Source organism: Hoplias malabaricus, chromosome 1, assembly GCF_029633855.1.
Source record: "Hoplias malabaricus isolate fHopMal1 chromosome 1, fHopMal1.hap1, whole genome shotgun sequence".
NCBI lineage: Eukaryota > Metazoa > Chordata > Actinopteri > Characiformes > Erythrinidae > Hoplias > Hoplias malabaricus.
The window spans coordinates 10,884,260-10,902,083 of NC_089800.1; the positions used below are offsets into that span (position 1 = coordinate 10,884,260).

General features: G+C 40.5%; 1 protein-coding gene across 1 annotated transcript in view; it reads right to left on the reverse strand.

The window, feature by feature from the left end:
* Positions 1-10,768: 10,768 nt before the first annotated feature.
* Positions 10,769-17,824, reverse strand: part of eef1e1 (eukaryotic translation elongation factor 1 epsilon 1) — an 8,638-nt gene continuing 1,582 nt past the window's right edge. The window contains exons 2-4 of the mRNA XM_066680698.1: positions 17,535-17,732; positions 12,018-12,113; positions 10,769-11,382 (exon numbers count right to left, since the gene is read on the reverse strand). Of these exons, the coding sequence (XP_066536795.1) occupies positions 11,239-11,382; positions 12,018-12,113; positions 17,535-17,732 (438 nt within the window). The 3' untranslated portion in view covers positions 10,769-11,238. The remainder of the gene's footprint in view (positions 11,383-12,017; positions 12,114-17,534; positions 17,733-17,824) is intronic.

The following is a 17,824-nucleotide window of genomic DNA, read 5'->3' on the forward strand; positions in this document are numbered from 1 at the left end:
CATGAGTGAGGGCAAAGACGTTCCATGAAATCTGATCATATTCCACTGTAAACTGATATGTCTGCTTGCATTATAACTGTTTATTACTGCCATAACAGCTTAGAGGAAAATCCCATTGCTCAAATATTGCTCTTATATGGCTCAGGAGAGGGTGAATTCCTGAAGTTCCTTTGGAGAAACAACTTGACATAAAGGAGACCTAAGATACCTATAAACTACTGGCAGCAACAGACCCGAGGAGGTCTTAAGACTTGGGTGAGAAATGAATAAGACCTCCATTAAAACTCGTGAGATTCATAAGCTATTTTTGACAGCGGAAACATCTGAGGAGCAGGACACCTACAGGTGAAATCATACACTTTTCAACTTTTCAAGTAAACACACATCTTTATTAAGTCATCTGTGCCATGGTTTGGGCAAAATACCACAAGGATGTACCACCACTGCACTGACTTCCCTTGTCTAAATAGCCCGGTTCAGAATGGCCAGTTTCATCGCCTGTTCCTTTAGATGAGAGTGAGCCATTGCTCTGCCTACCCCTGAGCATGCAGGAGCAAGAAATGAGCAGTTTTTTGCTCTATATTAAGAATATTCCTTTCTCATATATAATCAGAAATTAAAGGCATAGTTTACAATTGTAATAAAAAACACACACAATTCAGATGTTTCCTCAGCATTTGTTCTCAAGTCCCAAGTTTGTTCTGGAAACCAGTCTAATGACTTTACGAAGCCCCAGTGTCTGTAAAAAAGTGAAAAAACAAATGATCTCTGTCTGATGTGCTAGGTGACATGCTGATAATTAACCTAATTTAACAACAACAACAACCAGACTTTTGCTGTGGTCCAAAATTTTTTAATAAGTTGCTGACATAACAAAATGGGCAATTTTTTCAAAAAGCAATAATATTTCAATTTCAAGATTTGAGTATAAACAGTAAGATGTGTGGCTTAATCAGCCTTGATTTATTTATTTATGTATTTATTTTTTCCAAGCTAGCCAAGTAGCCAAGACTGGTTTGAAAGACAGGATCCAGTTGCTAAGCAAAAGGAAGGATGGCTCTAAATAATTATATTTATATTGTTATTAATAAAAACAAGGGTGGCATGGTGGCCTGGAGGTTGTGGGTTCGATTCCCGCTCCAGGTGACTGTCTGTGAGGAGTTGGTGTGTTTTCCCCTTGTCCTCGTGGGTTTCCTCCGGGTGCTCAGGTTTCCTCCCACAGTCCAAAAACACACATTGGTAGGTGGATTGGCAACTCAAAGTGTCTGTAGGTGTGAATGTGTGTGTGTGTTGCCCTGTGAAGGACTGGTGCCCCCTTCAGGGTGTATTCCCGCCTTGCGCCCAATGATTCCAGGTAGACTCTGGACCCATTGCGACCCTGAACTGGATAAGGGTTACAGATAATGGATGAATGAATGAATAATAAAAACAACAACATTTACTTATATTATAAATACAATATTAAGATTAGTAAATGCCTACAAATGGGTGGAAAATCAAAGATTAGAAAACCCACCTGTTTTGGTTCAGGCAGGAAATAGAACAAAGGGCACCAAAATAAAGGCTAGCTATCACAAAAAGAGTAAAACATAAAAGTGAATTACTTTCTCAATTGCACACACTGTCAAAGGAAAACATTTAATGTATAAAACTAAAGTTCTTTAAAGATTAATATATTTCTTCAGACTCACGTCTCATGTATCTCACGTATCATAATACCACTTTAAAAGCTAACAACAAAAATAAGTCAATATTACCCACGTATGGAGCAGAAATAGAGCAGTAGTCTTACATCTGCTCGTGCTTTTCAACTTTTGGAGTTCTCCCCATTGTCTAAAAAAACTCCAGATGCTTTTGCTCTGCCATGAGCAGAGAGAGAGAGAGACAGGAAGCCTAGCGTGCCGCACAGAGACAGTTTGGTTTTTAAGACACTTTGTAAACACATTAAAATGGTTTCAAGCAGGAAAACAGACTGGAGATCAAGAAATGGTGAGGAAACAGCCTTAGAATTTTATAGAAGTGTTTAATTTTATAAAAATCGTGAATATCATCTTTAAGGGGCAAATGATTTATTTATTTATTTGTTTATTTATTTATTTATTTATTTTTTTGTGGCATCCCTCCGGGGAACTCTTTTGGAGCCCTGGAGCACAAAGTACTTACATAAACTTAGAACTGTATCCCATTTTGCGTCATGTCCAGCTGTTTGTTTTCACTACACCTGTTAAACCCTTCCATCCCCTCCAGATCCTTATAATAAGTTTATTCACCCAGCAACATGGCATGAAATTACATTACTGCAAGTAACACAGCAGATTTACACCAGTGGTGCAACCACTAAACATCCGCAGAGGCAGTCACGTGTTTGTCCTCAAGTATGATGAAGATATATTCAACCACTTCCAGTAAAAGGGGTCCAATGTGACGGTACGGACAGGGCTGGTCGTAAAGAGATCAGGACCGGATTGTTAAAAGTAAACAAAACAAGATATATCAAGTTGGAGCGAGTATGTGCACACAAAGTCCTGTAATCTTGTGCACATGAAAGAGAGACACTGGGTCCATTGTGAGAGTGATAGGCTTGATGGCGTAAAACACTGATATAACCTACTTCAACAGTAGTGTGTTCATCAATAGAGTCTTTTGAGAGACCACACCAGCCCATTGCCTCGGGCTATGAGGGCTTCAGGGCCTTGTTCAAAGGCTCTGGGTTTAGCGAAGTAGGCGTTAGAGAGTGCGACCCTCTATATCTATGAGAGGAGACGGTTAGAAGAGTTAACAAGATATGTGGAGGAACACGAGACCAGCACAATAACATGCCTTTGTCCCATGTCCTGATGCGCCACTCTTGGGTGCAAATGTCGATTTCACGCTCGCCTCGAGCGTGTGAGTTTTTCAAAGGAGCCAGCAATCAGCAGTGTGTCATGTGCACTTAAATATAGCCTGAAAGATTTGCTTTCTTTAAAGAAGTCCCCAGTAAGCAAACACTCTGCTCAGTGAAGATGATCTTCTCACTTGTATCAGATATCCTCGAGCTGAATGACTTGAGGCTTAGGAAGAGCATGGCTTGCAGCTCAATGCACATGTCCACAGCTTCCATTTTGCACAAGGCCCACAGGCGCCTTCTCCACAAGTTTCTCTGACTAATTGAATAGAGCACTAACTTCCATTTCCTCAAAGCCGAAAAACAAACCCTCCAGCACGCCATGGATGTCAAGGTGTTTCTAGATGGAGCTGTAACTGATTTCACAGCATTTACACGCATTAGCATCTAGATGTATTATATTTTGGTGATGAAAGTTATGCTGAATTGCTGTGTCTGAAAGTCGTTCATTCATCTGATCTCTGGCTCTCAACATACATACTTCCCATGTCTCAGCTGATTTGAAACTGGGACTGGGGTGGCACGATGGTGCAACATGTAACTTCACTGCCACACAGCTCCAGGGTCCTGGGGTTCTGGGTTCAAACTGTGTGTCACTGTGTGTTTGTGTTTGGGAGATGCCCTTCAATGGACTGGCGCCCTGTGGTCGCAGGTGGGCTCCAGAAGCTCATGTGAAAAATCACTGCTCGAAAAGGTTCTGGAGGCAGTGCTGTTCAAAGCAGAACAACTGTGATATGGTTATGAGCCAAAAGGTGTGGTTGACAGTGATTGGTTACCATGCATTGGGCAGAGATTTTAAAATAACACACCACAAACTGGTTAAGACATTTTGTTACATCTTATTCCAATATGTTAATTTCAACCCATAAATGGTAATTAACATTTTCAATTCAGTTACAATTAGTATTAATTAGTATGCATGGTAAATTATGGAGTTACAGTTAGATGAGTACACAGTAGCTTATAGCACGTTATGTGTGTGTTAAGAGCTAATAAGTTGTAGTGTGAAGCAGGTGAACAATGAGATTGGGTCCAGAGAATTTGACAGCTTTTCTGCATATAATTGATATATGGTTTCTCCTGTTTCTGCTTTTAATGAAGTGCTCTAAATCCCAATTTTGTCAAAATTTTGTCTAAATTTGTCAAAGTAACATGACAGTTTCCCTTGCATTCCTATCTGAGGTTTTGAAGGTCACAGACATTCAACAGTGGCTTCAGTCGCCCTACACACAGATTGAGGTTTCACTGGATATCCCAAATCTTTTCACAAAATTATGGAAAGTAAATGGCGAAAGACAGAAATCTTCTAATGCTCTGTTTCAACTATTTAACAATTCTTTTGAAGTACGTTTGTCAGTTAAATTAAGATTCAAAATAATTAACATGGACATGGTGCAGCAGGTAGTGTTGCAGTCACACAGCTCCAGGGACCTGGAGGATGTGGGTTTGAGTCCCGCTCCGGGTGACTGTCTGTGAGGAGTGTGGTGTGTTCTCCCTGTGTCTGCGTGGGTTTCTTCCGAGTGACTGTCTGTGAGGAATGTGGTGTGTTCTCCCTGTGTCTGCGTGGGTTTCCTCCGGGTGACTGTCTGTGAGGAGTGTGGTGTGTTCTCCCTGTGTCTGCGTGGGTTTCCTCCGGGTGACTGTCTGTGAGGAGTGTGGTGTGTTCTCCCTGTGTCTGCATGGGTTTCCTCTGGGTTCTCCGGTTTCCTCCCACAGCTCAAAAACACACGTTGGTAGGTGGATTGGTGACTCAAAAGTGTCCGTAGGTGTGAGTTGGCTTGTGTTACTCTCTGAAGGATTGGTGTGTTCCTGCCTTGCGCCCAGTGATTTTGGGTAGGCTCCAGACACACCGCAAAACTAAACTGGATAAATAGTTATAATGAATGAATGGAGCAGTAAGTGGACACTGCCCTGCTCATCTTAGTGTTTCCTGCTTTAACTCAGGAAAGGCTTATTAATAAGCGGATTAAATTGATCAGGAAAACAACTAAATATATCCTTCCATGGTTCAGAACTTATCCTGATCTTAGGGAGACAATGCAGACTGGAGGATGGTCTGTGTGCATGTGTGTGTGTGTGTTTGCATGTGTGTGGTGTCAGGTGCTCATTGAATGCCTAAGCTTCAGCTACATGCCTTCAGTCCAAGATGAAGGCAGTGAGTGGTGAAAGAACACAGGGAAAGGTGCAGTTCTGCTTCAAAAGAGTGTCCAGCCAAGGGTCATTCATTAGTGACAGGTACTGGTACGGTACTGATGTCGGATGGTTAGTTCTGGATCACAGACCTTTCCATTTCATCCTGAATATACTGCATGGGGCTTCCTCACTCCAAAGAACACAGCTTTACTGGGCACTTAGTAGCGGGCATGAAGACCTTAAGCTTATGCAGTTGCTGAAAAGTGTGAGACGGTGCTGCAGATCACTGCCAAACAGCTCTAGGATCTCAGGGGTCCAAAGTTCAATCCCTGCCTCGGGTGACTGTCGGTGAGCAGTTGTGGTGATCCAGGTTTTTCCTCAGAGTCTAAAAAGCCCATAGGTGGATTGGCTGTGTGAAATTGCCCACTGGTGAATGGGTGAGACCTAGTGATCACGGGTAGGACCCAGAGCACAATGAAGCTGTTACTGAAAATGAATGAATGAGTTGCTAAAAAAAAGTGTCCCATTTAATGTCATGCTTTTTACATTATTATTTTTACAAATATCTAAATAGCATATTAAAAAATGACTTGTGCATTTCCACATGATGCTGAATAAAAAAGCATTATTTTATACATCTCTTCTTTCTATTGGGTAATTCAGTGTCAAAAGCATATCAACACTTTGTTTTGTTCTTTTCTCAAACAGTACATAAGCTCACTATTATAGTTTTTTCAACTGGAGCCATGGCAACATTTTAAAGCAGCTTCACTGTGGAAAAACAATCTGGTTTTGGGGCCCAGTGCAGGGCTGGAATGATTTTGTGTTTTGTCTCTTCTCTTGGTGGTTACATGATTCATTAGCACAAAATAAAAATTTTATTTGACGTGACCCCTGGGCCAGTTTGATGGTACGTGGTCTACAACCTGGAAATCCACGCTAGGTTTTCCATAAGATAATTGCTTTAATCAGCTATTTTTGTATTTTGGTAAACAGATATGTATGTTTGAAATGTAAATGCCTGTGTGCTTATTGCTTTTTGCTTAAAGGCACAGGGAAGAATACTCCCACGTCTCATAAAAAAAGCCAAACAAAGCAGCTTTAGTGCTTTTAGCAATGAAGCTACTTAAATTTGATGCATACATAAGATCAGACTTGTCAGCTATTACATGTACAAGCTTCAGTGTTACACTGTAAACGTGATTATAATGAGAAACATTAAAAACAACTTACAAAACACGGTAGTCCAGTTAGGTAACGGTTTATCACATATAATTACATCAAGCCATCTTCATGTTGTTCTGCCAAAGAGATGTGTTTTTAGCTCCTTTCATTAGAGAAACATGATATGAAATGAATGTTTTGGGGGCAACAAGAGCGAGAAAAGCTTAATTTCACTCCAGGTTTAAATAAATTAGTCTAAATTAAAGCCTGTTCAGTAATACGCAGCAAATTAGAAATTCCTGCACTAGCTCACGTGTGACGCGTATGCAGATGAGACAAGGAGCGATGCTAATGTGAGCTTGTTTTTGTACGGTTTTTTTTTGTCTTTGATGGTGGTCATTACAGGGGGTAGCTAAGGGTGCTGACCCTCTGTTGCCTCCCCATCTCATAGCACACAAACACTGCAACACTACCGCAGGGTGGAGTCCCATCTCTCAGCCTCTCGCCTCTGGAGCCCTGAGAGAGCTTTTAAAAAGGATCCTCTTTGTCATGCCGTTTCAGTTGCAATTACTTTTAGTATCACTTCCAACAGCAGCCCCAAGACATTCTATCAGAAGACATTAAGACAGGAGGCCTTACTAAAGTTCCCTGGCAAGACCTGTAGGGGAGAGAGGGCGACTGGGGGAGGTGGGTACGTGAGACTGATACCTTCTCCTTCATAAAGCACGCTCTGTAATGGCACTGTGGCACGGACACGTACAAAGAGCTGCTTCTCTAGGTCTAGGTCTTTATATATACCTGATGACTGGACAAACACTTGTTCCTCCATTTTTGTTTTAGCATCATTCCAAAAGTCCATGATGAATAAAAATAACTTACAAGAATAGTTTATCCATTTCTTGCAAAATTACCAGAAGGACATCAAATTCCAAGCTATGGATTTGACCCTTTGATCTATACATTATTCTAAGCTTTCAAATCTTATTACAATTAATTAATGTTGAATAAACTTTAAGGCACACTACGTTTTAAGTTTATGTTTTGTTCAAGTTTATTTTAAATATTTAAATCATAAAATGCCTCCTCCTCTAATAATAAAATAATTAGGTATTATGCTAAAGTTAATCCAGTTTTCTGACAAAAATAACCAGCGATAACTGTGACCCCTCAGGATTAATGTAAACCGTAAGCACAGCTTCAACACTGTGAACCTACCACGGAGTCATAAGACCTCATTTAAAAAAAACACTGAGACAAACACAAATATGTATAACCTCAACTTCCACCCGATCTGAAGCAGAATGACTTCTTCAGGCCTTGCAGTATATATCCCCCCTTCCACCCTCCTCCTCCTCCTCCTCCTCAACCCCTGGTGCCCTCAAGCCATATGCACAACCTCTTGAGTGAGTGGCTGCACACACATGGTGCACGGGGGCCTGCACATCCACATTCTCCAGAGCGAAAAAGAGGAGCTTCTCGCAGCTGAGGCAAGGTTTCCACAGTGCACGGAGTCTAATTCTGGAACAGTCTGTCATCCGTGCCTGAGTTAAAGTGCCATCCCTGTGCCTCGGGTCACACACATGCTCTTTAGCACCTTTTCTCAAATCAGACTCTCTCTTTGATTGATGAACTGAACTGAGGAGGGTCTTGTGAACTTCTCTGCACACACATACGCACACCTGGGATCCTTCGTCGGCTCGTGTCAAGACCTTACTTTACCAAGCTGGGAAGAAAGACGAAAAAGAACATGCCCTCACTGTTAAAGCTGACGTCCATGATTTCAATCAAAAACGCTAAAAGACTGAGGCTGTTTTCTCACCATTTGCTGCTCTCTGGATTGTTTGCATGTTCAAAATTGGTTTACTGTTTGTTTACCCATTTGCAGACATCAGGGCTTTGTAAACAAAGTATCTCAATCCGGTGTGCTAGGCTTTCTCTCTGTTCATGGCAGAAAAACAGCATTTTGGAGGTTTTAGACAGCAAAGAGACCTCCAAACATTGAAAAGCATGAGCCGAAATGGGGATATTGCTCTATTTCTGCTCCGTAGATGGGCAATTTACCTATTTTTGCTGTCGATGTAACTTTGGGAGATCGCCAACTCCATGAAAGTAAACGCAGACATAGAAGTGCTACAATTTCTGTGGTAATTCAAACTTACAGACAAGCTAAATTTCAGCCACGCCATTTTGTTCCCCTTAAATATACAGTCCGATGTTAAAAGACACAAAACATCTGAATGAACTTCTGACTGACAGTACTTTGCTGTACGTATTTCACCAATGAATCCCTGCAACAAATGGTTAAATAAACAAGGAAACCCAAATCATCACTCAGCCAACAGGCATGTGGATGAACTATTGTCTGTGACAGAGGCATCAATCCCAGCGCATCCCCTCCCTCACAGGCTCCTTCCTCCTTCGCGTCCACAGTCATCTAATTGCAGCAGACAATCAGATGCCATCTTTATGGGTGCATGGTAGAAATGTCACTGCCTGTTGGAGGCAGTGAGTGCAGGAACTGTCACAACTGTTTACACTGTGCTAACAGGCCCCCACGCAGCCCCCGATTGTTTTGTTGAATCAATCAGGGGTCCACTCGGTTATGCCAGCTTTGCGTCGAGTCCGGCGCGCATGTCTCTTTATCTCGTTAACGAGACATAACGAACAGTTGGTGAAAAACTTCTCAAGCACCGCAGGGTGACGGCACATAAACACGCCGCTCTAAACACAGCCTGTCCTTACAGAGTTGGCGCCCATCCATCCACTCCTCCAGCAGAGCGGTGTCTTCACAACAGGCCTGTTCCAATGACGTCCAAGCAAACGGTGAATGCTTCCTTAAATGGGTTAGGGAGGTATGCAGCTACCTTGAGGTGCTACCCTGGCTCTCTGCTGAGTCCCCTGCTGCCTGAAAAGTAAGAGAAACCCAAAGTGTCATCATGCAGATGCTCGGGTGCCCGAGGCTCACTCTTTGTGTTCTCCCAGCATTTGCTGCAGTTTGCGATGATGGTTGGCTAGATGGTGATTGGACCCCTACTGAGAGCAGAGCTCCCCTCAGATTCTTGTTGAGACCTTGGACCACTTGCACCTTGACCCCAGTCTTTATAGGGGGTAAGGCAAATTAATGGTATCTAAACTACATGAAGCAAAAAGAGTTTCTATGCTGAAGGCAATCATTCTGATTGGGCTTTCCCCAAAAATCCCTGCTGAGGAATTCTAGTGGCACAATGAGCCTAGTCTGCTATAACGAACCCTGTCTGAACATTTAGGACGAGTAACATGTCGAGTGATATTACACTTGCAAAGCACATCATGTGCCATATATCTTTTCTGGCATCTTTAATGCTTGGAATTAACTTTCATAAGCATAACGGGTTCATGATTTATTGTTAGTGAGGTCAATTAAATGTCACTCGTTCGTTTTTTCTCTACCTCAAATCAATGCAAAACTTGATCTTGGATTATTCCAACAACTGAATGTGATTGGTACAGAAATAAGCAAGGGAACAGAGGCACTACTGTGGTGATATCCGTTATCTGGTCACAAGGCTTGTTCTGATGACTGCTTGATTTGTGTTCCCTCGCCAGTTTGCACTTTTTCCAAACACACATGGCTTTGTTCCTCTGTTTCTCTGTGGACACAGTGATCGTCTAAAGCAAAATTCATTACATTCCACAGAAAGGGACGCACCAGTGACAAGACAGGGGGAGAACTCATGGAGGACATGGAAAGTACTGCGATTTCCCTTTTTCCCCCCACCATTTATTGGCACAAGAGCAGTTTCTGTTGACATTAAATAACAAATTCGGCTTGGGAGCAGCAGCCGTTTCATAAAGGAGGCTTACGAGGGAGGAAATACAATAAAAAGAACAGAGGGATGTTTGTCAGCATATGCACAGCAGATAGGTGAAAGAGCAACAGGGCTGCTTTTCCCAAACTTTCATTATCAGAGGATTTTCTACCACAAAGACTGTGGACAGAACGGCTCCAAACCAGCTTGGCCACATGGTGTGCGTTGCAGAAACGGACTCAGATCTGCTCAAGATGACATTTTTCAGATAGAACAATAAATCTACCCTTGTCAGGAAAACACCTGAATTCTTCTCTTTGACTTGTGCTGACAGATTCATTTCCAACCGTTCGCATACATATGTAACAAACTCCTCAAACGTTCATGTGGAAGGAAAAAAACAAAACAAAAAAACCTGTTACCCTGAAATGTTTACATTTATTATAAAGCAAGTGCATCAGCCAGTACCCAGTTGGATGCAGCTGAAAAACCGCTGGAGTTGTGTGTCACAGTAGGATTTTCCAGCCTAGGGCAGCAGAGTGGGGGATTGTGGGCAAGATGACGTGTAGTGCGTGGTTGTCGCTCCCGGTGGCTGTCTGGCGGTGGAAGAGAAACACGGCGCTGGCTTGCCCGCTGCAGCTGGTAGTCTGCCCTCTGCCCCACAGCACAAACACGCCAAGCTAGGCTAACCATTCCACACTGCCCACACAACTACTTCATCTGAGAGGAAGCGAGTGAAAAAATTGTGGAAAACAACAGGAGAATCGGCCAGAAATATAATAACCAAAAAAAGACTAAATAATAATGTGTAATTTTAATCCCTGTACATCCATCTGGGTCTGGTTGACCATACTTCTAGACTGTTAACAGCGTTTCTTTGTTCCTTATGTCTGTAAGAAATTATTTAATTCCAAGGTGAGGAAGTTAATTTATTAACAAACAGCAACAGGCCATTTTTATATTGTTTATAACAGGTGTTACCTGAGCAGCAGATTTTCCCTTGTATCCCGAAACTTAAAACGATTGTAGTCTACCCTTCATAAATATACATGCCCATTGATATCACACTTAAGTCCAATTAATACATATACAGAAAACAAATCCCACTTGTCCATTTCGCTGTTCCAAAGATCTGAACTTGCCTTGGTCTCGCAGGTATAGAAAACCTAGCTTGCATGGGGCGGTACAATGAAAGGTAAAGGGTAAAGATGTAGGCCCTTTGGCTCGTCCTCCATTACCGTGCTGCTTGGTTTAAGGGGTGAACGGGGGTCAGTGTTGGCCACTGGGGTACACTCTGTTCCTCAGAACCACCACAGGGGGCAGGTGGTGACGCACTCCTGGATAATGCTGGATATGGTCAAACCACCGAGTAACGTTCAAAACCTTTTCTTTCTCCTGTACTGCAAGGTCCATCTGAGGACAGAAAGGAGATAAAGAAGAAGTGAGTAAAGATCTTTGCTAAACAGTGTCTTTGTCTAAAACAACCTAGGGAGAAAGTCTGTATTTTTTTAGGCTGTAAGTGAAAAGCAAAAACTTAATTTTATTTAATTGATATTATTTTTACATATTATTATTATTAATAATAATAATATTAAAACTTTAAATCTTGCATCCCTAACAACTTCTGAGTATATGTCTCCCACTCCAGTGCCTGTGTTGCAGAATGTAAAATGAACATTTTAAGATTTTAAGTGACCATCTGGCTCCTGAATTTTTGAATTAGTAAAAATCTGAATTATTTTAACGTTTTTATTTTTCGAAGTGAAAACAACTACGCGTCCTGTTCAGAATTTTGTGCCCTGCAGATTTGTTGTATTCTCCCATATATAAAATGTAAATTGAGTAGTCATTTTTGGATATGAATATCTTATTCACTAACATCTGTTTAATTTAAAATTGGAATGTAAATGAAAAAGTAGCCATTTAAAAAAATGGTAATCTTGTAAACCTGCCTTAATCAGGTCAGTCTTTTCTTGTCTAACCCAAGTAATGACCATTTCCTACTTATAAAATAATTCTCCTATCCTAACACAAAGAAAGGTACTTACGACTATGTGGTGGATGCCATAGTACATCAGAGCATCAGCCAGAGTGAAGCTGTTACCGGCCAGATAAACCTTATCCTCCAGGTATTGGTTAAGTTCCTACAAAAAAAAGTTGAACATATTAATGAAAGTCATACAGGCATTCTAATATACGACGAGTTAGAAAGATACTTGTGAAACAACAGCTATATGTTGCATATTTTGTCAAGTCACCTAATTTTAATTAGACTGAAACAATAAGATCATAGTTTATATGCCTGGGAAATGTAAGAGTCCACAGCTGTTTGCCCTTTAAATAACTTTCTTTCATTCACTTGTTTAAAAAAAGGCCTGTTAATCCACAGGGATAATGGCAATCTAATACATTTTACACAAATAACATAATAAATTCACAGATATTGCAAAAACAATACGAAGCACTGGTTGTCAAATGTGTTTAAATATGTAATATGTTCATCTTGTTAAACTTAGTTGAGAAAAAAAAAAAAAAAAAAAAAAAAAAAAACTTTCCACAAGATTTGGATGCAGCAAGAGGACACAATGCGAGGGTGGTGTGTGTGTGTGTGTGTGTTATGTATGTATATGTGCATAGAGGTCCCATGGGACAAGTCCATCTTTAGCAATTGTGTGCAGTACAGCTTAGCTTCTTGAGGGCTAATGGAGTCAGTGAGTGTTCAGCGGGAATTTAGGCATGAAGAGGCAGCCGCTGTTCTCGGCTCCTTACTGAACAGCGTTCGCCCCAGCACACACACACACACTTTCTCTCTCTTCTGTCCAACACTCGCCTGCTTGACCTGCTCCCCTCCAGCTATAGAGCCAGCCAGCCCTGCGCCTCCCCCTTCACCATCAGCTTCTCACCAATGTGCTTAAACATTAAAATGGAACACGAAGAGAGAAAAAACAGTGCAAACCTTTAGGCTCCTTGCTTCATTCACTGGAGCTTGTCTAAAAAACATTCTGATAAAATATATCTATGTGCACCTAATTTGTATTTCTCAGACACTGAAACTTGACACTATGCATTATTTGAAATTAGAGGCCTTAAAAAATGCCACTTTTGTCAAACTGCCAAAACTTAACTGGCCACAAACTTGACCCTCATTCCCACGTGAGCAGTGTAAAATGACATGAAAAAAAATTTTTTTTTTGATTTTGCAAAAGATAGAACCAATACCAATTTAAAAAAAAACTTACAGTTCTGATAACTGAACAAACAGGCTATTATAACTAAACATGGTCAACATTTAACCAGCATTAGGGTGACAGACATCCTCCTTTACCCGGACATGTCCTCTTTTTTAGACTTGAAAAAATATCCGGGCGGAATTTCACAAATGTCCGGGATTTTGTTTTTCTAGAGCTTACATAGAACTTCGAGAAGCGTTTCGTTCACAAACTAGTCCCGCCCTCCTCTACTCCGATTGGTTCGCTTGAGTGAGAAGGGGGGCGTGGTGAAGTAGCCTAAAATCTTCTGATTGGACGGTCTGACTGTAGAGCTACCGTTATTGGTCGATAACCTTCTCTGTAAACATTTAATTGGTCAGTCTGCACGTCACGTCCCCTCGTGTATGTATATATACACACACATTTTTATTTAACTTTAAATAAGCATTTCTTTAACATCATTATTTATTTAAGATATGAGTATGAAGCAAATATAAAATAATTTTTAAAACTATTCCAAATCCACCTGAGAAGAGAACTTTGGTGAAGAAACTACAGGTCAATGAGCTTGCTCACGCAGACACACTAGCACTGTTTTCTTTGCGTATAAATGACGGTCCAGCAATAAGCCATGCTAGAGCGGTTTAATATTGTCTTATTAGTATTTCTGCACCTATATACTGATGTTTCTGAATGTATCTGTAATGTATGACTCATAAATGTACCTTATATCTGAGCCCATTACAGCTGATTATATATGTTCCTTTTTGTGAATATCAGTCTGCTGAGTGTTTGTTCTTTTTGTAATATCCATTGAAAATGACAGATTTTCACTCACCTTTGGTGCAGTACGTGTTAATTGTATTGGGATGGTTGTTGAAACTGACAATGTGACATACAAAGACTCCCAACTAAAAATATTTTCACCAGCCACCACTGGTAGCTGTAGCTTTAGTTAAGCCTTTAGTACACAGCTCTGAAAGTGAGAATGTGCTCTGTACATTCAACTACATTCACTTCTGTGTGTTGTTCAGTGTATTTTTTAAAAATGATTCTAAATTATCCCATAATAATCAAACCAAACTGAATCAGGGTAAAATTGGAGATTTCATGGCATAGTAAGTAAATCATACTGAACAGTTGGGATGTCTGAGATTTATATCTAACACCAAAAGAACTATAACTATAATATATATATATATATATATATATATATATATATATATATATATATATATATATATATATAAATAAACACTGTCCACAGATCTTTCAGTTAACAATGCCATGGCATTTACAAACAAGATCTTTCCTCTTGGCTGTAGCCCTCCTTGCCTCTTCAGTGTGTTGTGATCTGCTGTCTCAGAGTCCTGCTGAACTGCTCAGACAGTGAGCAGCTCTGGGCACAGCACTGGCCCTTCGTTACCGTTTAAACTGACACTATTAAGCGCCGATTACTACAGTGCCACTCAGGACCAGCCAGACATAACAGAGGCTCTGAGGCCCAGGCTGCTAGCGGTGACGGTGCCGAGAGGAGTCGGTCCTGACAAGCTTGTGTCAAAAACATTGCTGCATGCTGTTGACGCTTTTTAAATGCTTGATCCATTCTGAACAGATTCACAGGACAAAGCGCAACTTCCCTACATTAAAGCATGTCAATTAAACCCTATTAAATCAGTCAACAATCTGAAGTCTGTTTAGAGATGCTCCTTATATGCTCAGGAATGTTTTATTGAAGAAAGACAGGAACAAATGTCAAGTTAATGTCATTAGAAAATATATTTAAAACACAGATTTAAACTTTTGTTGAGAACTAGAACATTAAATGTTGATTATTTGTAAAACTGAATACTGGTCAAGACACCCATAGAAAAAATAAAATAAACAAACTAACTTTTACTGAACTTTTCGTAAAATGCAAAAGAAATATCTGGCGCGTTCTCTGGGCCAGAAGTCTTCTGATGTGGATCAGATGAGATCAGATGAGTCCGTTTTTCAGCTTGTTTTTGGGGAAAGAATTTGATGTTGAATACTACTGTAGAGTCAATTCCAGCAGACAATATTAAACAAAGTAGACTGATACACAATCTTTACTTTGGGACTGGGAACCTGCAGTTAGGGCACCACCCACCACAGCTTATTGGATTCTGATTCTGTGACCAAGCTTGGCACAGACTAGCTAAAGCATTTATTGGATCTAACTGAACAATATAAGCAACAGACAGGTAAATCAAGATAATTTAGCATTTCTGTGCTCCTTTTTTGGAATAGAAATATTTGGCTATTTGTACATTGTATAGGTATGCAGTTTTCAATTTTGAAATTCAGATATTCTTGTTTTTTTGATAAACGTGGCTATCAATAAAGACAGAATTACACTCCGTCTGTATTTGGACTCTTCAACATAAAAGTCCTGAATGAAGACTAAAACAGCTTAAAAAGCAACGACAACCTACTTACAAATACAGTGGAACCTCTACCTACGAACTTGATCCGTTCTGTGACCCAGTTCGTAAGTGGAAAAGTTCGTTTCTCGAGTCAATTTTCCCCATTTAAAATAACGGAAAAGCAATTAATGCGTTCTAACCCACCTCGAAAGTCACCCTTTTTGCACTGATATATGTTTATAAAACTCTCAAATTTGTAAAAAAAAAAAAAAATGTACATGTAGCATTACTAAAAACAGTAACAGTAATAAAAAAGAAATAAAAAGTTTTAAGTGGTTACACATCGCTACCTTGAAGACGTGATGACTGGCTGGAGGAGTAACACAGGCACTGGCTGTATGACGGGAGGTGGTGGTGGGTGGAATAACGGAGAGGCGGGTGAATGTGGGGAGACGAAGCGTAGATACGGCTTAACTTAGCACGAACTTCGATGTCTGCTATTTACACTAATGCGAAATTGCTAAAGCTACAATTTGTTAATCTTAAAAGCTCACTCAAATCTGGGCGCGCTGGGAGACTCGTCTATTGGGGTCAGGGGCCATTTCCAGCCGCCGGCTCGGGTTCGTTTCTAGAGTCATGGTTCGTTGGTGGAGGCAAAAAATATTCAAATGCCCGGTTCGTATCTTGGAAAGTTCGTTAGTATAGGCGTTCGTTAGTAGAAGTTCTACTGTAAGTGTGGTGAAGCTACAGTTCATTTTGTCAGTTTTATACTTTGAATTAGAGCACCTCAATGAGCCTCCAGTGAACTCATGAGTATTCTGTGCCCTAAGTGGCACAGTGTATGCACAAGTTAGTGAGAGAAGCTGTTCTGGGAGCCAAAGCACAGCCTCTGGATTTTGAAGTGGGTGTTGGACATGGGTTTTCTGAAGGACCCCAACAGCCCAAACCCCTCCACTCAATATTCGCTAAATATTTTGGCCAAGGCTGCAAAGCCCTAAAAATTATATTCTTTTCTGTTTTGCGATTCACTTTTAATACTGCATACTGTACATGCTTCTGTGTCCAACAATCAAGTGACTTCAAGAGAAACTCTATAAAACACACTGTTTCTGTTGACATGAATTTTGAAATGAAAGCTGAACTGGATACAAATTTAATAGAGACATGAATCTGTATCATACATAATAAAGGAGCACATGAGATTATATCCACACCAACTGTGTGTGACTCTCCAGGCAACAGGAATTCCCTTAAAAAACAAAGCAGATTTTTAAAGGATAAAGAAAACAACTGTTGTTCGCTATGGGCAATGTTTTGAAAGTTAATCCCACCAAAACCAGAAGAAATCAGAGATTAACGAAATGTGGTATATATTTTTAGCCTGCATTTAATATCAGTCTGAAGCTCTAAAAAGGATAAACACACAAACAATATCACAAGCTCCAGGAAAAAAAAAAAAGAGGTAATTATACCACTGTGTTTACACATGACTGTTCTTACAATACAATGCCTCAAGTTATGACGGTTACTTGGTTCCTGATCGTCTTAAAAGGGCGGTACATCACAACATAACACAAGCTATAAAGAATGTTCCTGACTGGGAGTGGGACTTGAAGAAGACTGACAGCACACTCACAGAATAAAGCACATATTTCTGCACATGTACCTGTTCTCCTGGCTCTCCTAGGCAAGGGCAACTTCCCAGCATTACAGATGGTTATTTTGTTTTTTAAATAGCTTAAATCATTGGTAATTATTCACTGTGTAAAACTAAAAGCCGTGTTCGCACCAACTATTTTGTGTTCTCATAGCTGTAAATATTCCACACACTGCGCAAATCTCTGAAACAACTCCCACTGTATTCACCCATGCATGTGTGAAAGAGGTATTAGAGAAGTGAGAAATTATGTAATTTTTCAAATTAGTGCTTATTTACTTCCTTTAATTAGTTGTATCAAAAGCCTCTTACCTGTAGTAGGACTCTGACATCATCTTTAGGACAGTTATCTAGTCGAGTTACTCTGTATTCCAACCATTGTTGGACCACCGCTCTCTGTTTAGCTGACTCCCCCAACAGCTCTTTCCTTTTGGCTTCACGGACCAGGTGGGATGCTATTGTCACCAGACCAACCAGAGCCGGGCCATTGTTGTTCTGGAGCACAGGGACCTAAAAACAATTAATAACAGTAAAAGCTAATCAGTGTCAAAGTTCTTGTTACCTTTCTTTGAAGCAGAAAATAAAACTGTTGTACATTGTTT